At 38.8% G+C, this 26,026-nt stretch overlaps 4 protein-coding genes across 6 annotated transcripts; 1 reads left to right on the forward strand and 3 right to left on the reverse strand.

Moving 5' to 3' along the window:
* Window positions 1-1,173: 1,173 nt before the first annotated feature.
* LOC116603333 lies at window positions 1,174-7,700 on the reverse strand. Its single transcript, XM_032364406.2, has 5 exons — window positions 6,973-7,700; window positions 5,012-5,824; window positions 3,459-4,440; window positions 3,040-3,200; window positions 1,174-2,752 (listed from the first exon to the last, which is right to left on the reverse strand). The coding sequence occupies exons 2-5, from the start codon at window positions 5,807-5,809 to the stop codon at window positions 1,724-1,726; spliced, it is 2,970 nt and encodes a 989-aa protein (XP_032220297.2). The 5' UTR covers window positions 5,810-5,824; window positions 6,973-7,700; the 3' UTR covers window positions 1,174-1,723.
* Window positions 7,701-7,847: 147 nt separating this feature from the next.
* On the reverse strand, window positions 7,848-12,920 carry LOC5519538 (ER membrane protein complex subunit 8). Its single transcript, XM_001639392.3, has 6 exons — window positions 12,612-12,920; window positions 10,408-10,484; window positions 9,996-10,065; window positions 9,608-9,655; window positions 9,434-9,480; window positions 7,848-8,612 (listed from the first exon to the last, which is right to left on the reverse strand). The coding sequence occupies exons 1-6, from the start codon at window positions 12,804-12,806 to the stop codon at window positions 8,450-8,452; spliced, it is 600 nt and encodes a 199-aa protein (XP_001639442.2). The 5' UTR covers window positions 12,807-12,920; the 3' UTR covers window positions 7,848-8,449.
* An 18-nt stretch (window positions 12,921-12,938) lies between these two features.
* Window positions 12,939-16,058, forward strand: LOC5519477. Its single transcript, XM_001639314.3, has 2 exons — window positions 12,939-13,152; window positions 13,705-16,058. The coding sequence occupies exons 1-2, from the start codon at window positions 13,098-13,100 to the stop codon at window positions 15,951-15,953; spliced, it is 2,304 nt and encodes a 767-aa protein (XP_001639364.2). The 5' UTR covers window positions 12,939-13,097; the 3' UTR covers window positions 15,954-16,058.
* A 435-nt stretch (window positions 16,059-16,493) lies between these two features.
* On the reverse strand, window positions 16,494-22,790 carry LOC5519539. 3 transcript variants are annotated; one of them, XR_007306178.1, is made up of 7 exons: window positions 22,617-22,790; window positions 21,371-21,452; window positions 20,307-20,503; window positions 19,556-19,669; window positions 18,327-18,583; window positions 17,345-17,424; window positions 16,494-17,113 (listed from the first exon to the last, which is right to left on the reverse strand). XR_007306178.1 is itself a non-coding variant. In XM_048720442.1 (6 exons), exons 1-5 carry the CDS (start codon window positions 22,650-22,652, stop codon window positions 18,347-18,349), a joined length of 666 nt encoding a protein of 221 aa, XP_048576399.1. In that variant the 5' UTR covers window positions 22,653-22,790; the 3' UTR covers window positions 16,727-17,424; window positions 18,327-18,346. The 3 variants fall into 3 exon arrangements, 2 of the variants coding, with proteins under 2 accessions (XP_048576399.1, XP_001639443.1); XM_048720442.1 differs by having other exon boundaries at window positions 16,727-17,424; XM_001639393.3 differs by having other exon boundaries at window positions 16,727-18,583.
* Between the last annotated feature and the right edge of the window lie 3,236 nt (window positions 22,791-26,026).

Consider the following 26,026-nt stretch of genomic DNA (forward strand, 5'->3'; position numbering starts at 1 on the left):
ATTGTTTGATTTTTCCATATTCTTTAGCATTTAGTAGAAATTTAATGAGACCCATGGTTCCTTTCGGTCCTAGAACTGCCATTTGCCAATCGCCATTTCGCACTGACGTTTTTTTGAAATGGGTATAACAAATATGTGTGATTGATTATGAATATTGTAATAATCACATTTTGGTTTATTTTGATGACAGGTGAAATTTATCATCCAGGTTTCAGCCAGCAGCGCATGTATTGAAAGTCAGAGATGACTATGATTGATAAAAATACTCGAGACAGCAAATGTACCGACAAAATAAGCTCATTGAGTGTAAGTTAATACAATTAAATCTAGGGATGTAAAATAACCTTGTACCTGATGTAGAGAAGCGATGGGCTTCAGGATACTAAATAGCCTTAATAAAGCTTTTTTTTCTCGAGTTATAATGCTGGTCCTTGCAGCTTGTTTAAGTGTGAATCTGCCATTTTCTCCCTGCCGTTTTGCAGGGCAAAGAGAGAAATCACATTTTTATCCTTTTGCAAAATTATCGCGTTTTTCGCCGAACAAAACATAAAAAAAAACTTACCAGAAGACAATAATTTTTCATCCGTTTAATACCGAGGTCTTTCAATCATCCACAAACGAAAAGTTGTAGGCCTGCATGTTTTTGTAAGCTTTCATCTCGTTTGAAGAATAAAAAGAGGACTGCAAGCGAAACACGATTGAAGGATAAAAGTTGAAATTTTGTTAGAATGCAGGGCTCAACTCCGTTGGAATAACACATCTTTTGAATGCTATCGAATATCTTAATAGGCTTAAAGAGCGAAAATAATCGGAAAATACGGGAGAAACCTGGTTTTCGCCTACAGCTGCCATGTTCGCGCATTGCTGTTTTGACCACCACTTCATGACCGGAAGTAAATTCACACGCCAAAAATCACGTAACTGAAACCCAAGACTACAAGGTTTACCATGCGATTTGCGCCGTCCTGGCTACCAATACAAGGTTTACCATGCGACGCGCGCTACGGTGGCCACCAAGACAAAGTTTACCATGCGACGCGCGCTATCGTGACCACCAATACAAGGTTTAACATGCTACGCGCGCTACCGTGGCCACCAATGTAAAATACGTTAGCCGATTGGCATGCGATTTCGATTTCGATATCGAGCAAAATACAAAAACTTCTACAACAATTGGGTTAAAATGCATTTATATTGGTAAGATCAACAATCTAAAAATCTGCAATAACATCCCTCGAGGGTCCATGGCGCCCGAAGTAAGGCTGCCGACGTATAAAGTACCAAATCACGTGACTGCTGCCGCCACAAAATGCATTCAATTATATCACGTGACAATTGCAGGCCACAGCTATTTTCACAACTTCAACGTCTCATTATAATATATCTATCTCATCTATAATCACCTGACAATCCAAGGCTACCCACATCTTTACGTGAATGGGGGGTTCTATCAGTCCAAGGACCACATTATTTCTGAATTAACACGACTTCTTTGCTTTGAACAGAAACTATTTGCTCACATGAAAGCTCCCCATTACACTTTATCCCGAAGAGGCCAGTAAGAAGCCTGGTCTTTTTACCATTCTTCATAGCTACCTCGACTCGTCTCCTCAGGTATTAGCTCCAGGCTGCTAGGCCGACACTCTCACGCAAAGTAGCAGATCCGCTTGGCCCAGTAATCAACCCTACGTCGCGAAGGGGGGATGGCCTTTAAGACCCGGACCTAACACTTGGGGGGTGAAGATAGCAAGCTGGTGTGCTCTGATGTGTCAAGCTTTGGCGCTTGCAGCTTGGTTTTGGCTGAGGGTACCTCGCATACTGGTGCACGGAACTTGAACGTTGAAGACGGTGGATTGTCCTCTTGTGTACCAAACTGGAATTCCATTGAGCTCGGTTTTTGTTTGGGTGTACTATGCGTGGGCGTCGGCGAGTGAAGCTCCTGCTTTGGGGTGCCAAACTTGTATGCTGTTGAAGGTAGATCCCTTGCTGGTGAGCCAAACTTGTATGAGGGAAGGTTGGGCTTTGGGACACTAAAGTTAAATGTCGGTGGGTTCTCTGGTGAACTTGACAAGACTGAAGGAAGATTGGTCGGTGTTAGAGTGTTCTTTTGTGTACCAGGATTTGTAATCGATGAGGGAGAATTGTGCACAGGTGCACGAAACTTGAATAACGTTTGGGGCTGATTATGCTCTGAAGTGCCAAACTTGAATGTCAGGGACGGTAGATTGTGCTCTTTGGTATCAAGTTTGGGTGTTGTCAATACTAGATGTTGCTCCACAGGTTTGGATGCTGATGCTAGACTGTGCTCCACCGCACCACCAGGCGTCTGCAATACTAGATCTGATGTATAAGACTGGGCAGACGTTGACTGTACATCACACACCTGTTCACCAAGACTGGATGTTGGAGAGGGTAGACTGTGTTCTTGAGAGGGTAGACTGTGTTCTGGAGAGGGTTGACTGTGTTCTGGAGAGGGTTGACAGTGTTCTGGAGAGGGTTGACTGTGTTCTGGAGAGGGTTGACTGTGTTCTGGAGAGGGTTGACTGTGTTCTGGAGAGGGTTGACTGTGTTCTGGAGAGGGTTGACTGTGTTCTGGAGAGGGTAGACTGTGTTCTTGAGAGGGTAGACTGTGTTCTGGAGAGGGTTGACTGTGTTCTGGAGAGGGTTGACTGTGTTTTAGAGCACCAATCTTGGTTGACAACAATGGAAGATCACACCTTGGTGCCCTAAATCGGTCTACAACCGTCCGTGTCTAAATTAGAGAAATTAAATGTTATTCAATTATAATCACACAAATAGCAAAAAATAAGTGGCTTACTAAACAGCACTGTAGACAGCACTGACCTATCTGTAATTCAGTCCTATGGAGATACTAAGTAAATACAATGGTGGACGGTTGCCTAATGACTTATTGTCTAGAGACCAGTAATCTATCTAGATTCTCCGTTGAGAACCAACAAGAATGGAGTCGACGCAACACTGATATTCTAGTTGGCAAGAGATGTAAAGAGGTTAAATTCATGGACGTATTCCAATTACCTGTGTCAGGATGACATGTGTTGTCCAGTCTTCAGTGTTGGACAGGCTCTCTGGACGGGTCATGGCTGCAGGTGAGAGCGCTAAGCTGAGAAGGAAGTCTCTGGAGTAATGAGCAGGGTCTGTCGTGTTCCCATTGGGACTAACAGACTTGACTGGGAATTCTAGGGACAACAATAACAATTAGAACCTTAGATATACAGTGTTGTAGTGTGGTTACTAGGAACTCTAGATTCAGTTATATTACATGGTTACTAGGAATTCTATATATAATAATATAACATGGTTTATTTATGACTCGGTTATCAATTATTATTACTAATTTGTTGATGAGACTAGGTTTAGTCAAAATGATGCAATCTTTAATGACCATGCTTGCTAAATACAGAGATTCCAAATCACACCAAACAAATTTGACATACCTAGACTGCACTGGTGAGCATCTCCCCAGCTGTTGCACCAGGAACTAAACCTGGCATCAACACCTAATCCAGGACACATTGCCTCTGACTGGCTCCTCTGGTGATGGTCTGCAATGGTCTGTAATTGTCTGCCAGGTTGACCATGCCGTTGTATAGGACACCCTTGTCTGGTCCCAGAGTCATCTGAGAGGGAGTGTGCAAAGAGTCTCCTGCCATCATGGGGGTAGCCTGTAGCCTGCGGGTGGAATCTTTCCCTGAGTGTTGTCTCAGGAGTTACACTTCCAGGAGAGCCGAATCCACCACGTGGCCTGTAATTATTATCTGATTTCGCTGGGCTTGGCACCGTCCTTGAGCTCTGTACATCCTCAAGAAGTGAATCTGCTGTAATATAGACTTTCCTTTTTGAGGTTACAAAGCTGTTCCTACCAGGTTGATAATCCTTTGTTAAGTCTTTTGTACTATTATTAATGTCACTGTGATGTCTTTGCCTAATGTTTGCTTGGTCGCCCTGTGCAGCAAAGTTACCCATTACAGACTCCAAAGATAATGACCTCTGGTGATTTCCAGTGGTCTGTTTCTCTCCACTACCTGACTCCTTAACACTGCAGAAGCTCATATCTATGGTATCATAACCCAAATCATTTGTGGTGTCACTATTGTAATAATCATTGGCAGGCTCTTCTCCAACAGTACTAGCTGTAGTTTTCTGCCCTATTATCTCAACTGGTGAGTCTGTTTCCTTGACAGCAATATGCTTTAGCTGCGTTTTTAAGTTTGGTTTCTCATCAGCACCATTGCACCTAGGTTGCCGTTCCTGAAGCATTGAGGAGTCTGTTTCAGGAGGGACATCTTGCCTGCTTGAAGTGTCTGCATGAAGGGATTCTTGGCTTTGGAACACATCCTCACAGGATCCAGCAGAGCCAAGGGAGGTTGGCGTGTCTGGTAAACCTGAATCAAAGCTCTCCTTTCTCTCTTCCATGTGCTGCAAATGAAGAGGAAACATTTTGCAGGTTCTGTGACAATGGAAAAATAAAGTATGGTAAACATAGTACATAAGGTCACTCAACCCCTTATATTCGCAAGATCACATGCTCTCATACATGCACAGCCTTCTCAAAACCCGCTGGTTGCCGGCTCAATGAGTCTCCCTCTCTGGAGATCTGTCTATCCAGACAGATGTTACATTATTTTTGTTATTGACAACAAAAATGAAAGCTTCAACAACCTAAACTGCCTCCAAATCCATAATGACCTGCTCTTCAAAGTTTTCTTTGAGAAGGCTGTATGTGTGGTTCCAGAATCATCCATGTACCCCCCATACCAAGGGGGAATTGGAAATTTCAGGGTTGGGTTGTCATCCATTGTCCTATTTCAGGGAAGTCTGCACACAGACATTGTGTTTTGACCACACCCCTCCAAGGGAAGGTCCCAATTTTAGATAATCAACATAACAGGTTTTGGAAAAAATTTAATTAAATTACTTGTACCAGACTCAGGGCAACTCTGCATTTCACAATAAGCTTTAACCTCTTCCCTGAGACTGGAACACTCACCTTAAAATATGCATCCTTGTAATACAAGCAAGCAGATGGCCTCAATTTCCACTTGGCTGCTCTAAGCTCCTTCAGTTGCATCAAGCGCATCCTGGCATAGTTTGAAATCTGGTCCACAGAGTACAGCAACCTAGTAATTTGATTAAAAGTCCTTTCCATATTCTTCGGCCCATCCTTGTCGAGAATCTCTCCAACTGTGCCAAAGATATCAGAGACAGCATCAATGAAGGAGTTGTCATTAAGGCACACTGGAGCACCTGGCATGAAGTAAGGCCAGAATGCTCTGGCAATGTCAACCAAATAACTTTCAACACCATCTTTATGTGACTCGGGAAGATCTTCAAGGTTGTATAGGCTTACAAGAAGGGTGACAATTCCAAGCTGGGATGGTGTAGGTGCCTTGAGAAGAGTCAGATTTTTTAAAAGGTCATTGCATCCTTTTTCCAGCTGCAGTGTCAAACCTTCAACTATGGCATCTTCATCATCAAGCTGTGTTAATTCATGAAACAGCTTTGCTATCAAAATATTTCTGCAGCGATCCTTCCAGGAAACTTCACGAAAAACCTGGAAACATTCTTCAAGGGTGAGCATCTTAGATTTGAGGGAGGAGATGAGGGAATCTCGTATGAGACAGCCTTCTTCCGGATGATCATGTAAGAAAAGTAACCTGTCTTTGTATTCCTCAAGGAGTTGATTATTTATATGTACATAGCTGAGCTGAAGTTTCTTGACCTGTTGACGTTGATGAGGTCGGCGTAATGGAACAGACGGCCTCCTCATTTGGATTGTTGAGATCATACCACCTTTAATCACCTGTAAACAAAATGAAAATAAAAACATTTCTTTCTAGCAAATGCCCTGCTATTATTGAATATCATCATGCCTTATACATGCAACTAATTGTTATAATTTTGATAGCCACATTCTCTCACCGAAAAACCCTGAAATTCCAGGATTGTGTGTTTCTTGTGCAAAGATAGGTTTTACATACCTGAGAAAATCTCTGCACAGCATTGCAAGTTATCCCACCCTTATTTTAAGTCAAAACTAAAGAGCAAATTTTTTTTTTCTGAAAAACCCTACTATAGAGTCCCAAGACATGATGAAGTGTGACTCCTTTTGCACCATGCAATTTTGTTTCTGCATGGTGTTTAGTTTCCAAGTTATTATAATCCTTTTGTCCCAAACAATAGACACAAGTGATTAGGATTTCATTGTATATATTTTCTTTCGCCGCCGTTAACATGAAATTAGTGTTTAGTCTTTATAATTAATATCCATGTTATTATAATTAAAATCCCTTTGTCCTAACAAAAGATATTAAGTGTAGGTCAAAATGTCACGCCGTCGACCACACATAAGCAAGCATGAAATAAGAAGCCGAATATTGTAAAAATTATCATTTTCTTTAACAAAAAGGCATACAAAGAAAAACATGTTCACTGTCTCTGAAAAGATGAGACTTCGGAGGTTGCACTAATTTAGGTGAAATGTGGAATAATTATTGCCTCGGATCTTCAACCACTACAGATACTTAATAAAATAGCTCTGATAAGAAGGCATATAACAAAAAATGCAAGATGATTCTCGGTGTTTCTTAGGCTGTCTCATAACAGAGAAAAAGTTACGATGATTCACGGTTCACGTCGCAGCAAGAAAAGTCACACCTCGAAAAGCGCTGCTCTCAACTCTTGAAGCACCCTTCAAGGTCATTGAAACACGGAAAAAAATAAGGAAATGCTATAGAGGTTGTTTAGATGTTGCTGTCAAAGTAAATATCCATTGCTGTTAAGGAAAACCCAAGAATTGTGTATTTTCCACTATGTCAACATCTAGCGAGTCGCGCCGACCCGAAGCTGAAGCGAGCTTCTTCAAACATCACAAACCGCAACAACGCTGCTCAGTGAAAACATTTCTAGGGCAGCCCGTATAAAGAAGAAAGCAATGAAGAATTGTCTTGCCTGTTAATGCAGCAAACGTAATGTTTTTTTTCCGAGCGCAGTTGACAGATGATTCTCCGGCCACGAGGGAAGACGATCTGAGCTCCGTAGCATCTGGTGATGTGTGATAAACATTCCCGCGGAGATCCCATGCTGCTTTGCGCCCCAGGCGGGAAAATTAACCCCCAGGGGGTAGGGGTCAAGAGCAAAGAACAAGCACAAGGCGTCCCTTACCGCTTTTTTTTTTTTTTTTTGCGCTTTGTTTACCCAGGTTTACCCCGGTTTTTTCGCAATCTACCAAGTCGTGGCCGCTATTTTGTTTTGGCCGCGCACGAACTAGCAAATTCGTGTTATTTTAGCCATTTTATTATTTTTATTTTTTGGCAAGATGTTTTAGGGCGCGTTTTTTTCCTATCATTCTGGAATGACAATGGTTGGAAGAGAATGGTCAGAATGGCATTCGAGTCATTCTGCAACATTCTACTACAGAAGTTTCCTGGAAGAACCTTTTTTAAAAGAACATTCTGCCTGAGATTTCACCAAATTTTACATTCTGAGGCTCAGATAGCAGAAAAAATTCTTTCGAAAAAGTGTATTCCAGTTCCACCAAAATACACGGATGCAGAGCGGGATGATAATTAGTTTTTTCATATGTGCTTGCGTACAGTCGCGTCTGAACTCAGCAAACCGCGACTGGAACCCCAAGGACAACATAATCGAACGCTTTATTTCATGGCGCATCCTATCATCTCACTCCTCCTACAACAGCTCCAGTAAAAGATGCAATCTGTCTCAAAGAAAAACATATCATCATTCGCCATTCCAAGCTGTCAACTGTAAACAAGCGCAAGGAGCGCGGGTCATCACGCCGCCTCAAAAACAAAGCCTTGCCACAATTGAACCATTCAAATTTCACGCCTTTATTTATGTAAATTATGTATATAGACTGTATATACGCGATGGTAACAATTCGCAAAATCCGCTGATGATTGGGCAACCAACCACGAAACAGGCTTGTAGGGATGAAACAGTAGTTTGCGTGTTTTTTTTTCCAATAAATCCCTCTTCAAAGCTGTAGCAGACCTCAAAATATTGGGGGGAGGGAATGATACAGAAACATTAGGATTTTTCTTGATTTTCGAGTAGGGGAACAGCCATGCCCCTATTGGTCATTAGGGGGGCACGTGCCCACAGTGCCCCGCCCACTACCACGGCCCTGCCTTATCCTTTGCTTTATTGATGTGGATGACATAAGATTTGTGAATAGTGGAAAAGTATGTGACCGCAGATCAATTATGAAACTCGGTTGAGCAAAAAAGGGGGGGCAGCTAAAAATTTGTCGTCTACAAGTTTTTAGTAAACCATCCTCACAATTCACTATATTTTAAAGCATTTTTTTTTTAAAGTAGGGGGGGCACAGCCAACCTCAGCCTACTCCTGGATCTACCAATGCAGTTCAAGTGATCTTTGCTGAAGTTCCCTAGTTTGTCATTTAATATCATGCTGTTTGTGACAGATCCACCAATCTGTCAATATCACGGTTCAGCCAGTCCTGAGTGATATCGTCAAGGTGATTATCAAAGTCTATAAGACTCTGGTAGGCCTTTCCCTCCAGTAGCTCTGAGGTAAGGCTCAGGGTATCGTCTCCTCCATCCACACAACTAGAAAGATGAAAATAATACTTAGGCAGGCAGTTTTGAAGCGGCATTGTCACACTATTAAACAGGCCATCTGTTCTAAATTATCAGTCACATTCTCAAAGAAATTTCAAATAGACACACAGCTTTCACAATTTTAAAATATCTTTTGCTTTTCCATCAAAAATTGCATTTCCTTCGAAAATCTACCAGAAGCAAACTGGTGACAATGCGGCTTTATATAAGGTGATATGCACAACAAAATCATCCACCATGTCTCACTTTCAACCAATCACAAGTGTCAGAGGCTTGAGATGTGTTGATGTCATTTCGCGTCAGGACAAGTTGGTTTGTTGTGGTAATCAATGCAACATTCACAAATTTTTATTGAAAAAAGTTAAACGACCTTTACTTTCTGCAACAAATGAAGAAGCAAGCTTTATGAGGCCCGAGTAGCAGCAACCTAGAAGGGTGATAATTGCAAGAGAGGTCCACTTGTTTTACCTGAGTGGTTTAAAATTTCAATAAAAACACTAGCGCAAAAAACTGGTTGAAACATGTGTACCCTTTAAGGGCTTAAAGTGTCACATGGCAAGGCTTTGACATTGATGCTCTTATTAGGGTCACGTCGGATAAAAGTGGTGCTCTTACTCCGAAACAGAAAATTCCATTTGTCTACATTGGGAGAAAGCATCAACATTGATAAGAGATAAAACCTTTTACACAGCAGCAAGAAAACAATGATCTGTCAAACCTTGATAGAGTTTTCTCACTACTTTACTTGGTGGCATCATACACAAGTCTTTTGAAAAAGGTGAGCTAGTTAGACTTCATGGTATACTCACACATCTTTCTCACAGAATTTCCATTTGCTGTCATGTACTGTATAACACTGTTGGGGAAAAGATATTTCCAGTATTGTCATATGAATTTATCACAAGTTCTACAGTTTATATGTGTGCCTTGTTCATTTAAAGCCTGATAACTCTGGACGGTTGGGATTTAAAGCACTAGCCTACCTTGCATGCCACTTCGTCACAGGAGATAGACATCTTTGAATTATCAATCTGAAAAAAAAAAGAACAAAAGTATTAACAATAAAATATATTAAACACATTACCTCAAAAAAATTTGCATCGATAAATATTGCATCTCCAGTTTCTGAGTTCTGATGTTATCCCCCTCTACCCGCCTAGTTGACTCCAATGAATTCACACACAGAGAAGAAAAAATTAGCCTGTTAGGCTAGTAGAGAATGATTTGCTGAATATATTAGCAAATCCAGCACCCTCCCCCCTCCACACACACACAATCAAGAAAAAAATGTTGCTATTGGCCTAGAATTGGAACCTTATTAAACACCACTAACTGATTCTGCTTAATAGAATACAGAAGCTAAAAGCTTACCATGAGAATAAAACCATTGCTGCACTGATCTGCAATTTTTTCTCCAATTTTGTAAGCAATGTTATCTGGACTGAAATAAAAAAGAGATTAAAATTGAAGCATATTACTGAAACACATATTATGAAACATAGCTAGCAATCAAACAAATTCAGACAATATCTTACAAGTGCCACAATTGCACAATAAAACAAAATCAGAGCTTGGAACCTAGGTGATAGATCAAATAAAAAGAAAAAAATTTACAAAAAAGGGGATCTAGGAGAGGGTTCATAGGGTTCAAACCCCTTCTTTTGCGCTGCCAATGTGCAAAAAAATGACATACAGTATTTCCCCATTTGTTTTACTCCCCACATTGTCCCTGGGTCAAGCCCTTGTAACAGCAAAAAGGGAGATATGTCTCTACCACTAATACCTGTTGTTTTCTATATGTTCGTTGGCTTGGTAGTATCCAATAATATGATGTCCCAATGTCTTACAATATGAATCCACCTACAAAAAAAATGTGATAAGAACATAAATGATAAGAGAGTACAAAAATGTTCATTATTACAGAAACTAAACAGGTAACCAATACTAGTTGGAAATTGGTAATTAAAAACAGATGACAGAAAGCAATAATCAATCTACCTATGACATATATATTTGCTTTACACGCAAGGGTTTTATGAAGTTTCAGAGTAGGAGGTGGAGATTGATACATACAGTTGGGGGTAGAAGTTATTAGTTCAAAAATCAACTTTTTATAAAAAAAAAAAGTAGCTGACAGTTCTGCCGGCCCTAAATGAAACCCCTGACATGTTTTGATATAAAAACAGAATAATTGTTTGACCAGAATTGATGAAACATTAATCACCATATTTTTTTTTCTCTATATCATCCAAGAGACTCCGAGACCATGGTAAAAAAACGAGGCTCCGAGACCCCTAAAATTTTGGTTAAAAAAATGAGACTTCGAGACTTGCGTAAAAACGCCAAGATTCCGAGACTTTGCAAAATTTTTGCAAGACTTTCGAAATTTGGTGGTACCCATTGCTACCCCTCAGATTGCACATAACAACCAAATATATAGTTAGTCAAAACTAAATATACTGATTATGATTAATTATTATAATCGGTAACATAGAAATTGATTGATATTGAAAATCAATAACTAACTAATAACCAATAGGGCTGCTTGATATTCCTGTTTTTGACACTAGGTATTTTCTTTAATTTGGCCCAGGGGGGAGGGGAGGGGGCTTATTGAAGTGGGGACTTAGAGTTTGTGGACTTGGTAGAGTTTTTATTATCATTGATTGGCCAAATGAATGCTTTATAGTCAAATAATAGTCAACCAATTGTAATTGTAATTGTAATTACGCTAGGTGGAACCTGGATTCTACAATAACCTCAAATTTAACGATGACGTTTCTTTCTCCCGGCGGAAATACAGTGTATGAGACATAACCTTGATCTAACGATATTAGAAAAAACGATATTCTCGATTTTATGATACAAATCTGTTCTCCCGAGCATAATTTTGACCTCGATACAACGATATACTCTGTCTATCAACAAAGAGAGAAAAACTCAAGACACCACACACGTACAGTACAGTAAACAGTTTTTCTTGACTTGACAGATCTTGTTAAATGCAGATTACAGTTTACAGAGAGTAACTGTACAGTCTTACACAGAGTACAGTAGTAGTAGAAGTAGAAGTAGTAGAAAGTAGTAGAAACTTTATTAAAGTGTCATAAACAACCTCTAGCCGGGGATAAGACCCCTACTAATTGGGGGACACAAAAAAAAGATAAAATTATAAAAATTATACTGATTATTAAAAATTTAAAATTGTAGATTCTTACTGATAAAGCTAAATAAATATATATATATATATATAAATACATGTAAATTGATTGTAATCTATATGAGATTATGAAAAAAAATTGACTAGATTTAAAAATTATCATGCGGAACATAGGGCACAGCCCTTGCAATTTTCTATAAATTCGAAATCCTTTTTTCTCATAGTCACTTTAAAACTTTTTAAACTGTCAATTGATCTTTCTGCCCTAGGTAGGCTATTCCATAGTTTAGCCCCCATATATCTTAGGGAATGTTTCCCGTAAGTGACTGTGTTAAATCTTGGAATAACAAAATCGGACAATCTTAAATTATAGTTCGTGTTTTTTTTAGAAAACAAATCACTAATCCCAGATGGACAAAGGCCATTTTTAACTTTGTACATTAAGATGCAAATGTCTTTTACAGGAACGTGCCTTAAGAGCTGTTTTTAAAGACTGGAATTGCACTTACCACGAACTATTAATAAAGGCTAATTTATCTACTCTACGTAATCGTAGTACAGTTACAATATTATTATTTTGAAAAAAATTGATAATTAACCCGACCTCGCTACAACGATGTTTTCAATGGATTTTTCTTTATATCGTAAAATCGAGGACCTCTTTCTAACGATACCTCGATTTTACGATACATTTTCTTTCTCCCGAGGAACATCGTACAATCAAGGTTCCATTGTAGTTCTTCTTTTTATTCTATTTTGATGAAACCATTTTGATTCTTATATAATTAAAAATATAAATTAGTGAAATAACATAGCTCTAGACTTACCTGAGTGAGGGCAACCTCCAAAAGAGGCGCTAAGCCGAGGCAATGATGAAACAAAGGCACCGCATCTAAAACATACAATTCTCCATCGTGGGTGACTTCTTCTCCTAATAAAACGCCATTCACTGCCTTGTGAGGGTATTTAGACGCGTGGAGAAGCATCTTGGCATATGCCCGTGCCGATATTCTATATTTCATGGCTGTATTTGATGGGAAAACTATAAAAAAATTGAGTGTAAACGGAGAGGATTTTACAAAATACTGGTAGTAGCCATCTTGACACGAGGCTGAGTGACCACTCCTGATGTGTGCACGGGTGGTTACCAAGTCGTTTACAACTCGAGTCAAAGAAAACATCATCGCTATCACTTTTGTTCTTCTGCGCTTCTCAAATCGTTTGTAGGGGCTCTCAAGTTGGAATCTATGAAAAAAGTTAATTACCTGTAAATGCTGAGGGATCAGCGATTCGTTGTCCATTAGAATCTGGAGATGGGGAAAACGTTATCAAAACTCAAGAAGAAACAAATTCAAAATTGGAATTCAGGTTAGTATGTTTACGAACCACAAGATTTGTATTTTTTCTGATTCGAAACGTCTGTTTGATATATACAAGTCTTAACCGTGTGCGGCGAAGAAATGTAGAATAATATGTATATAATAATGGTAGTATTCCTTACTTGACGATCAAGTGGTAGCATTCCTTACGTGACCCTAAATGTCATATTCTCTTTATGTGAGATTTAATTTGACTTACGCTTGTCGCTTGCCGAATACGAATTGGATGTGGGGCAGAGTAACCGAGCTTTCAGGGATATTGAGTGGGGTGGAGTCACTGGATATTGAGTGGGGTGGATATTGAGTGGGGTGGAGTCACTGGATACCAAACTGATCTATCAGTGATTCCAGTAAATTTTTACTGATATATGAGTAACCGATTAAGGTTGGCCATAACTAGAAGATTTTTAGAATAAGGTCATGGAATGTAAAGAAGCTGGTAGGAAAGGTAGGAGGGGGTATCCCTAGTGGTCCCTCTAGAATACAATATGAACCCTAGTGTTTACTAACAAATATCATTTGACTTGCTGTCGCTTTTCAGTTCCACAAAATGCATGGATTTTGCAGTTTTCATTGCAGTCAACACCACCATTACAGGAGCATCAGTTCAGTCGCCATGCCAACAGATGTCCAATTTTCACATGGCCATGTCCAGAATGGATAGAAGAAAACCTGTTCCACAAACTTGGCCTCATTGTCGTGCAGGCATTTCTTGAGAACAACCTGGAGATGCTTATGCGTATCATATCACAGCCAAACTGGGCAATCGAGCCACTAGATGACTTTGAAGCAATTCTTAGATCTAGTGAACAGCCTAATGATATGATGAAGCAATTAGAAGAGAATCTATTGGATATAAAATATCAAAATAATGTAAGATTCTTTTTGGAGATGGATAAGTTAAGGCAACTTGAATTACTGATAACAGACAGCTGTGATCCACAATCTCGCTTAAGGGATGCTATGAAGTGCATGACAGAAGGGGTTGAGACAAGATTGCCTCTTATGGTCACAGAGTTATCCTCTCATGGAAGTAGTTTAAGCTCAGAGAGAGTCCCAACCCCAAAATTTGATAATGTTTTGCCTCTCAACCCAACTGCACCAGAGGAAAGTTCTAAAAGTGGCATTCAAGGTAGTACACTGGGTAATCATGACGTGGGGCAATCTCATGGAAGGAATGATGAACAAAATAATGGTGATCAAAATAGCCAAGGTTGTGATGAAGGCATATCAAGGACTCCATATAAAAATGAGAATTCCAGTAGACCAAGTTGCGGTGTTTATGATATGCACACTCTAAGGCATTTTGATCCTGAGAATGGGCTTATGGGGATCTGTAGCCCGAAACAATCATGTGGCATTTACCCTAGTGACAGTTGTACAGAAGAACATGGGAATTCAACATTCATGCCAGTCGTCAACTCAACTATCACATGTACAATACCATATGTAACTCCACCACGCTACTCAACCATCATGTCTACCTCTCCACTGTCACATATCTCTGAAGTCTCTTCACTGAACCACAATCGAGAAAGATGGAAATCAGCCTTGGAGTGCCCAAACACTTTATCTCAGTCACACTCCCCAGTTACAAATAAAGCACCCATTGATTATCACCCATTGAACACAAACTTGTCACCTTTGGAGGATTATCCTTATCCTGTTGGTACTATTTCAGGCTTGAAACTCAAGGGTAATGACTCATCATCTGCTATGGTACCCTCATACGTACAGCAGCCTGTAGATTCTTATAAACGCCCCCCTAAAGTCTTCCATCAAACCCCAGCTTATTACTCAAGTTCGCAGAATGACAGAAGCAGGGAGGATGTGATACAATGGGCACAAGAATCTCAAGGGAAGGAATCCAGCAGTATAATGCAAACAGCACCTCAGTCGCACGACAGTGCAGACAAATTCTCTTTACAGGCACAAGTTTCTGAGACAGGGAATCAGAACTCTAAGAGAGATTCTAAGGATTCTAGTCATTCACCATATTCAAGGAAAAGACAACATGTAAATTGCCCATCTCTATGCAATGAAAGCAGACAAGCTAACAACCAGTGGAAAGATGGTGCCAATCACAAAGATCCTACTGATAATCATGATAAGGAAGATCTGAAAATTGCTGACACTGATACAAATGCTAATAATTCTGATGAGTATACCAATGGTCACGAAGATAGTGATCTTTGTAAAGATGTACTCAGCAGTGATACTGTTTTCAACAAGGATGACAATAATATTTCTGTCATTAGCTGCAGCAAAAGTGATGCTGTTTTGGCTTCCACTTCCACTTCCACTACTGATACTACTTCTAGTAGCCCATTTAAATATTTCCCAATTCATGGATTTACCAAGGCTGCAATGTCGCCAATACCTGCTACTAAAAAAGTAACTGAAACAAAGCCTATTTACAATGTTCTACCATTCCATGGCCTAACAAGAGGGCAGTATCATACTCCACCAGAATCCAGGGGAAGCACAGACTTGTCTTCGAAGACTTCAAAGCGACAAGCAAGTGAGGTTATTGAAGGTGACTTAGGTATTTATCCAAAGAGAGTGAAGCTTGAAGAATGTCTAGATGGAGCTAGAGAATCAGATGGCGGGCTTAAGGGTGTGAACACAAGTGATGAGGAAGGTTTCTTATCGAAAACGGTCTTGACCAACTGTAGAGTTACTGATGGGGAAGATCAGATTCAGAGCCATCATGATTCTGATAATGAATCAACAGATGGGGACAAAGAAGAGGAATGGCATGATGCTTTGGAGCCCTCTAAAAATCACTGAATATATCATTATTGGAAGTGACAAATGGGTCAATGCAAAACCTAAAAACTTCTCCCCCTCAACCAGGGGCGGATCTAAGGGTTTTTCTGATGTTTGAATTAAAAATAACACGAAACATAAAGAAATCCATGAAAGAATAATGAATCCGGCCACTCCCTTCTTGAAACCCTTGCCCCCTTTTGGGGGACTCCTGGATGCGCCCCTGTCTCCTCCACCAGGGGCGTACGCAGCCTATAGGCCTGCAGTCACTGGACTGCAAAAGAATTTGGCGATCTTATTTGCGTTAAGAGGGGAAAAATCAAATGTTTACTCATTCATTTTTATGTACGTAGTTTTATATATATGCGAGGTTAAAAACTTTCTTAATCATGTTAGTCTACAGATGATTTGAAAACATTGTTATGTCGTTCAGTGCCACGCGACGAATGAAGTCCTACTTCAGATCGAGGATGACAGAGGATCATGTAATATTCTGAAAAGTCTGACGCATTGACGCCAATTTCAAACCCAAAAGCGGGAGTTATGAATTCTTCACGGGGATGCGGGATAAGGGGCCACGCCTTTATTCAGCTTCTGAATGCTTTGACTGCAACTTGTTAAAATCCTGCGTACGCCCCAGTCCACACTAAAGGCTTTACAAAGGGGAGCAGTGGGAGTATATCATTGAGTTACAGTGAATAAATGGCACTTCCAACATGTTGGGTATTTTTTAATTTTAAAATACCCAACATGTGGGAAGGGCCATACATTTACTGTATTAATTTAGACATTGAGGAAAAAATGTTAGTTTTATCGTTTCATTTATTGTATTTTACATGTAAGATGTTAACTTTAGATTTTTAAAATAGAAATATAATTTTCTTAGAAAAATGGCATTATTCTATAAAACAAAATTATAACATACCCCTGATTATTTGCATAGCTACACTTACAAACATTCAAGCATGTCTGCTTACAGATGAAAAATATGAAAAAAATATATATACCCTGTGAATTCCACCCTTTTCAAACCATCCCTGCCCACTGATATTCAAGCCCCATTGAAAGACAAAATACCCTGTATAAAAGTTTTCTTAGTGGAGATAGGAGTGATGGTATCTGGTCATTAGGCAATCGTCAACTAGGCAAGCTACTACTGTAAGTCATAAGGTAAGTCGTTACTGTAAGTAAAGAGAAAGCACATCAGAAAAAAACATAACATATCTATCTCTCTAAACAAATATACAGCAGTATAAACCTTTTTTATTTTGTCGTTCGGTAAGCGTCTTTTAGCCTAGTGGATGGTTCCCTAATGACCTCACACTGTCAGCACAAAGTAAACTGCTGACACTTGGTATTTCTTAACAGAAACACAATAGGGCACATGAAATTTACAGAGTTAACTTACTTACCAAAACTTATGGTCAGTAAACAGGTAAAAAATTGAATTCTGCTCTTTACAGAATTGCAAAGGCCAACTTATTTCCAATACCTACAAATGTATAATATAACTCCTTTTACAAATATACAAATATAATTTGTGTAAAATTCTGAACATTACAAATGCTCCATAGAGAAGAAAAGGACCACATTGTTAGAAATTGTGGCCCTTGGGGGCCTATACTGCGATGTCTAAGATACCAGATGATATCACAAAGCAGGGGAATACCCATTAGGTGGATCAAAGGTTACTGGCCACCCCCTCCTAGCACACAAAAATAAGCTAACAAGTCTACTGTCAAAAACGAAAAGGCATGCAAATCCTCTACCCCCACCCTCTGACGAATATGACTTGTATAACTCTTGTACAACCAAAAAGATAGTTAAGTCTAGATAGGCAAAATCTAGCGTGCCTGCAAGCATTTACCTAGTGTTTTTCCTTACGTTTTTCCCTATTTGTGAGTTGTGGCCACCAAGATTTTGACAGCGCCAGCTTTGGCATTAAGGACAAAAGGTGATGTAGGGGGGTAAGAACTCAAGATGGCAAGAACTAAAGTTCCCTTCCCTTGCACAACCTTCCCCCTTGTACTCACCTCAGCTTTTGCACAGACAGAACAAAACAAGATGGTGTCCATGGTACTTGGCAAACAACAACAAAGCGTTGAGTAAACGCTTGCGAGCAGGCTTGGCATAATCATACTCTGATTTGTAAGAGGTTTGTGTATATATGTATGTATATATACATGTGCATATATCCCTTTCTTTGATACAATGCTTCCTTTATATCTTCAACCCCCCCCCACCACCACCACCACCAAATAGTCTCATCATTCCCTGCCCCCCCTGGAGAGTCATCTAACAACATTATTCTATGCAGCTTTGATACCCCGCCCCTCCCACCCCCCTACCAATTCGCAGCTTAACATTTCCTTTTCCATACATTTATCTTATTACCTTTACACCCCTCTTTAGTATCAGACAAAGTTCATAGAAGTCTGATTCATTAGTTTTTGATTAATGTCTGACAGGACTATGGAGTAGGTTATGGCTTTTTCTTTAGATATGTGTGGTTCAACATCAATCGGGTACACATAATCCTGGTCGGAGCTCCACCCGTCGTGGCTAGAGCCAGTGAATCGCAATGGATCTTTGGGTTTGTTCTTTGATCCCTTAGGACGACCTCGTTTAGGTTTGTTTGGATCACTTGGTTCCTAAAAGCCCCCAAAATAAGTGTCAGTCACCTAACAATAACAGACGACTAATCTTTTAAATATAAGAACCTATTCTTCCCAACCAGGCTGATTGGGATCTTTTAAAAAGGTGCTTAAAATCCCAAATTTCAGCCTAGGTTCTTTTTAATCTCTAGGTTCTTAAATGCAGGTGTTTAGTGTAATGGGGATAAAAAATATGGAGTACAGCACTTGACATTAAAATGAATTTTACATACCATTAATGATTCAAATAAGGTCTGGGGGTACATATTTAATTTTTCCAGTCTTTAGAGGGGGGGACTTATTTGGCATTTATTTTGGAAGAAAATACCTGTATTGACTGAGAATAAAACTTTATTTGTGATAAACAACAGTTAAAATGTTGTTAGACTTAAAGCCGCATCATCACCAGTTTACCTCAAGTCGATTACGTAACAATCTCCAATGATTTGTAATGGCAAACGCGAAAAAGTATTCACGTTTCTTTGAGGATTTGACTGAAACATGTTATTCAGAGCGGATGACCTGTTAAATATAGCAGATTCTATAAAGACTTTATTTAAAGAGGAAGCACTTAATAGCCAATTGGCTAATAACCTTGTGGCTCTATCAGATTCGCTTTTGTCTCTTGTCGGTTGAGGTTTCCATTGGCTCTCTGGAAGTAAACTGGTGACAATGTGGCTTTAATACAGCACATTCATGGAGAGAAGTGCATTGTTAACAAATCAATGACAATATTGTTGTCATGTGATAATGTCAATGCAAACTTAATAAAGTGAAGTTCACCTTTCAAGTGGTGCTTTTGTTGGGATACCTTTAGGGGGAGGGGAGGAGTTCGCATATTCCAAAGTTCGAAGTTGAACAAGTACACTTATTGGGGAGGGGGAGCTTTTTTGAATCATTATAGTATACATATTAATGGTAAATATCATATACAGTCCCTTGCCTCAGGGTTTAAGAAGTCACTGTTACCTGAGGTGTTGTGCTCTCTGGCTGCTCTCCAGGTGGTGGCTTGGGTTTGTTCTTAGATCCTTTTGGACGTCCTCGCTTACGTTTTCCATTTACTTGTAAAAACTGGTCAGGTACCTAGAACATAAAATACTGAGGATGAAGTACAGCCTGAAGATGACCACCTGAGATTTGAGGCTCTTTTATATCTTATATCAAACTTTTATATTATGGCTAAATATCTTTCAGTAAAAAACAGGGACTTTTACAAACACTATCTGGTCAGGCACCTAGAACATAAAATACTGAGGATGAAGTACAGCCTGAAGATGACCACCTGAGATTTGAGGCTCTCTTATATCAAACTTTTATATTATGGCTAAATATCTTTCAGTAAAAACAGGGACTTTTACAAATAGTATCTGGTCAGGCACCTAGAACATAAAATACTGACGAAGTACAGCCTGAAGATAACCAGCTGAGATTTGAGGCTCTCTTATATCAAACTTTTATATTAAGGCTAATTATCTTTCAGTAAAAAACAGGGACTTTTACTAACAGTAGCTTGATCAATTGAGAAATAAAGCAGAGTCACTACCTTCACTGCCCTTTACCTTCAATTATCCAAGGCTCAGAAAACGTTATATCTATATTTCCAGAGACACACAGCTGTTACTCAAACATATCATTTTCTGTTAATTGTCCTCCCATAAGCAGACAACGTTTTGGTCCTAACCAAATTATATGTGTGTGCACTCTATTTTTCCATCCTTACCCTTATATCACACAGTGATGACACAGGGGTACCAACAGTTATCTGAGTTCCATCTCTAGATGTGCCGGGTAGAACTGGTATCTTTATTTTCACTAAAGAGTCCTGCTCAATAGTGGACGATGATAGACCATACTCAAAGTCCTGTATCTCTCTCTTGGGAACCTCTGGTCTGAGCCTTTTCTCTCGATTAAAACCCTCTGAAGAAGATAGCAGGAACAAAGGGACAGTGTCAAATTTTTTATTGTACACTTTTCAGATGGGTACCCCATTTTCAGTTCACAAAAAAAGCATATTTAACTTTTCATTGAACAAAAACTGATACTTAACAGTAACTCTCAAACCTAATCTTCCTATACCTAAGTATAATCAAGCCCCTATAACAAGGACTTGGGTAATACCAACTCCCTGCTAAATCATAAGATGATTTTCATTAAGAGTAATTTCAGTAACATAGCTAGAAGGAGAAAGAGAAGCAACACTTAACCGTGGGGGGTGGGGTGGGGGCACTGAGGGCATATACCCCCCCCCCCCAATATATATATATATATATATATATATATATTATATATTATATATTTTTTATAAGGAAATGACAATATTTTCTTTATGTTTCTGTATCATGCCTCCTAATATATCTAGGCCTGCTATGGCACTGCACTTCCCACAAATCCCAGCTACACAAATACAAAGAAAGATTTCGGCTGGCTTCTTTCCCAACCCAGACACATTTTATAACAATACAGCCATGATTTTTAAGTCATTTCCACTCCGCTTGTCCCATCTTGTCCCCCTTAAAGACTTGAATTATTACAGGGTTCTACTGCTAGACACTAAATCTGATTTACAAGAAAAAAAAGACTTAAAATAAATAAATACCAAAGAAGCCCCTTCAATTGTACCAAAAACAAAATTAAGTGTTATCAGACTTAGAAATAATTGTACTTTATTTTGTATTTCTTTTCAGGGAAATATAATGTGCAAAAAAGTCCTTGAATTAAAGGAATAGCACTAGCTCCATAAGTACCCCAATTAATATGAATATGATATCCTTTACATTGGCTCACCAAGTTCTGTCTTTTCAGGTAGTTGCTGCTTGCGACTAATAAAAACATGCCCACAATGACAAGACTTGCAAGCAACAGGGAGCTGAAATTCATAAGGTTAAAATATAATAAATGCAATGAATATCAATGAAAATCAATGAAAAAATATCAGGTCGATGATAAAAGAGATTTTGTCACGAGGTAATTATGTGCTGGAATAAAAAAAAAAAATTGATGCTAATTCACAATATTTTGTTGTCAAATATGTACAAACCAAGCCAAAACAAATACTGGTTCCTTGAAAATACCCATCACACATAATCTTGACCTGTCAGTATGTCAGTTTATTTATTTATTTTTTTTTTTGGGGGGGGGGGGGGTTGACAATTTTTTATTTTGTGAAAGCTTTGCAAGCTTTTTAGCCTTAAATGCTCACAAAACATTTTGGAGCTTTGCCCATTTATTCAGAATATTGTGAATAACATCATTAACACATTAAATTAAGAGATTGAGACCTTCAGAGTAAAGATTCATGCAAAATCATCATTGTCAAACATTTTATTAAAAAAAAATATTTTCGGCATTGTCAAATGGTATTCTTTTTAAATATTTTACATATAACCTTTATCTCTTTAAAACATTTTTTTCATTATCATAAAAATTAAAATCAAGATTGCAAGGGATATGACTATGTAAATTGGCCTCAGTTTGATAGATATTCCCATTTTTTAAAATAATATTCAAGAATTCAAGTATATTTCAACCACTTATTAGCCTCACGTTATATGTACTTCAGCATAACAAAATACATTACAAATATATCATTTGCACGAAAAATTAAGCTTAAGTTTGTTTAGCAGTTAAAGCTTAAAAATGCTTGCAATTCTATTCGGAGCTGAATAAAAATAATACACAAAAATACAATATAATTAGATATAATACATGAGTTTAACTGTATATTCTTAAGTTACGTTAGATGGAATCAAATAATTTATCATCACTTGATGGCAAAAACAAGATTTTTATAAGACGTTAGTTGATATTGATTAAATAAAAATCTGGTAAGAAAATAAGATATCGATAACATGATTATCTAACTAAAGATGCATTAAATTTGAGGAATAAAAGAAGATATTAATATTAGATTTGTTAAAAGAAAATTGAATAATTTACCAATCTCAAGCAAACAAATATTAAGCATAATTCAACAAAACAGTTTGCATTTTTTGCTTCCCGTGTTGTGAATATTTATTGTTCATTTTCTCACCGTTTGATCACAGCCTGGGCATTTCTTTACCACCATCGCTGGTCTTAAATCCCAAGTAACGTAGGTAAGGCGATCGAAGGAATAAAATAAAGAAATCAAGCGGAAAAGTGCGGACACAAAAGCACGTTGTAAACGGCGTAAACTAAGACCATGAGAATGTGCTGAGCGAGTGGAGAGAGACTGGGTCTGACAACATGATGCTAGTCCGGCATGCACCACACAAGAGATTTCCCGCCGTTTCTTCGCTAGTTTATCGTATTTTGAGGTATAAATGTTGCCATCGCGTACATAGAGAATACTACATGGAAAGTGCGCGCGTACGGTTTTTATTCACGAGTTGTGCACTATCAAAAAACGAACGAGTGAGCGCAGCGAACGAGTGAGTTTTTTTTATGCAAAACAACGAGTGCATAAAAACTTTACAAAGCATAGCACTTTCCATGATGTATTTTGTTTATTATATACATACTGAGAAATTTATAATAAGCTTATAACATAGCATTTTATTAGACTTGGCTGTAGAGGCTCCGATACCCTGGGTACCAGAGGCTCCGAGCTTCGCGGCGAAAATGTTGTCAAATCGTTGTCGCTGCGAAGCTCGGAGCCTCTGGTACCCAGTGTAAGGTCCCGAGGTTTGTGTAGCCCAGTTCCAGGACCCTTCTTTTAGACCTAGAGCCGTCAAAGAAGGGTCCTGGAACTGGACTAAGGTTTGTGGTACTGTTCGACGGTTCAGTTGAAGACAGACAGAATCTTACATTGATATGAATCTGTCTCGCTAATGTCACGCACGAGACTGTAGCTCATGTTACACAAAAAAATTAATAATTATTACTAAATGGAAAATGCTTGTACGATTTTTATGCACTCGTTGATGCCTTGGGATTGAAGTCATTCAAGGGTAGTAAAAAAATATCGTTCGTCCAATCAGAACCGCGATGAAACGATTTTTCTTCACGGTGAAAAAACATCGCTCGTGCCTCTGATTTGCTGAGACAAGTGAACGAACGAAAATTTACTGAATATGTTTTCAGTGAGTATTTCTCAGTATGTATATAATAAATGCTGTATATAATAAATGGTGGAGTGTCAGCGGTAGCGGTGGCGTACTGACGTGTTTTTATAAGCTCTTTCTCTTTTAATTTACTTTCAAATTCATTCTTATATTATTATAGTTCGTAAGTTTCTGTTGATTTCTCCCGGCTGCTATCAAGCGGATTTTTCTACTTCTATCATCAAGTTTTCGCGAGACCGTTACTTGGCGTGAATTGTTGGACCTGCTTTCTTCTTTACGAGATCTTCACTTTCTTGGCTCTGGCCTGTGTCATTTTTCCTTTGGGGTAGTGAATATCCGTCTGACCCTCTTTTCTGTTTCTCGGGCATTTCTCGAGATATCTGATTATCTAACTACTTCTGTTTGTCCTTTGTTCTCTTTTGAATTTCCCGCCAGATCGAGCCAGAGATTCATTGTTAACCTCTGTTCTAAAATACGTAAATCATTTTGGTTCTTTTTATCTAATTGAAAGGCTTGACCTCTTTCATTCCATATTTATTATATTAATATATAAATATTATTAATATATATATTAATTATTCCATAATTAATATAACACATAAATCAATACGATACAATTGAAGTAACATAAATCTATAAAAAAAAAAAAAAAACTAAGCAAGGGTACAGTTCTAATTATTGACATAAAGAATACAATTCCCAATTCCAGAATAACAAGTACTACCCAAAAACAATGGGATATTGCAATTTTTCTTTTCTCCTATGTGTATTTTCATCAGTGCGCCTGTATGCTAACATGTGGCTCTTCGCCGCTTTTTTGGTATTTCTCTTCTCCTTTTGGTAAGCTGGATTTGTGGATATTGTAATTTTCAGCCGTGCTGAAAATTACTTTTTTTTTGGTATTTATCTTCTCCTTTTGCTAAAAACCACGGCAAAAAAGTCGAGTTTGCACCTAGCGCAGACATGTGGAATATCCGGGGCAAACGTGGAATATTCCATTTGTCTGCGCGCGTCTTCCCCGAGAGAATATTCCGTCTCTTACAAATGTCTTACACGGGTAGAAGGGAGCGTTAACGTACCATATCCGCACGTCTTCCTACCTATGATTATTAGGCGCTTACTAAAGTATTCGCCGTGTCTTCCGCTAGTATTCGCTAGCGTATGCGCGTGTCTTCCGCAGTACAGACAAGGTGATTACATGCGCATATCTAAATATTCCCCTGGTTTTGCTATAGGTGATTATTTGCGCTTACTCGAGTATTCGCCGCGTCTTACGCTAGTATTCGCTACGTAAGCGCGTGTCTTCCACAGTGCAGACAGGGTGATTATATGTGCATATCTCAATATTCCCCTGGTTTTCCTATAGGTGATTATTTGCGTTTACTAAAATATTCGCCGTGTTTTCCGCTAGTATTCGCTAGCGTAAGCGCGTGTCTTCCGCAGTACAGACAAGGTGATTATATGTGCATATCTCAATATTCCCCTGGTTTTCCTATAGGTGATTATTTGCGTTTACTAAAATATTCGCCGTGTTTTCCGCTAGTATTCGCTAGCGTAAGCGCGTGTCTTCCGCAGTACAGACAAGGTGATTATATGGGCATACCTAAATAATCCCCTGGTTTTCCTATAGGTGATTATTTGCGTTTACTAAAATATTCGCCGTGTCTTCCGCTAGTATTCGCTAGCGTAAGCGCGTGTCTTCCGCAGTAAAGACAAGGTGATTATATGTGCATATCTAAATATTCCCTAGGTTTTCCTATAGGTGATTATTTGCGCTTACTAGAGTGTTCGCCGCGTCTTTCGCTAGTACTCGCTGGCGCAAACTCGTGTCCGTCGGGCAAACGTGGTGATAATTTGCGTTTGGAGACAGTAAAACTTTGGACATAATATTCATGTTAAAAATAGTTTATTAACAACTTTTTTTACGTGTAAGTCAGTGAAATGTAAAATACAAGTGCATAATGTCTTCAGAATAACAAATGCTAAGCCAGTGATAAAAAAACATAAATACGTTCTATAGCTAATTTCGCGTTACATTAATAATCAGCACTTAGTGAGGCAGTACTAAGTATCAGTACTAAGTTCAATAAGAAACTGATTTATTAAAAAAATAAAATTTATAAACCTGTGCAAAAAATTGTAATATTCAGATGTAGTCAGGCCAGAACAAAAGGGAACAATGAATTTGGGGTGTATTAGTAATGAATACGCTAAAGAGTTTTGTACAGGACCCGAAATGATCCCAGGACCCGAAACGGTCCCAGGACCCGAAACGATCCCCAAAAGTACCCCAAATGATCCTCGGACCCGAACCGGTACCGACGATTCCCCGAAATCAACCCCAAGGAATTGCGGTAATGGACAAAGGGAAAGCAGAAGAAATACTTGCAATTCTTGA

Source organism: Nematostella vectensis, chromosome 13 (assembly GCF_932526225.1).
Source record: "Nematostella vectensis chromosome 13, jaNemVect1.1, whole genome shotgun sequence".
Classification (NCBI taxonomy): domain Eukaryota; kingdom Metazoa; phylum Cnidaria; class Anthozoa; order Actiniaria; family Edwardsiidae; genus Nematostella; species Nematostella vectensis.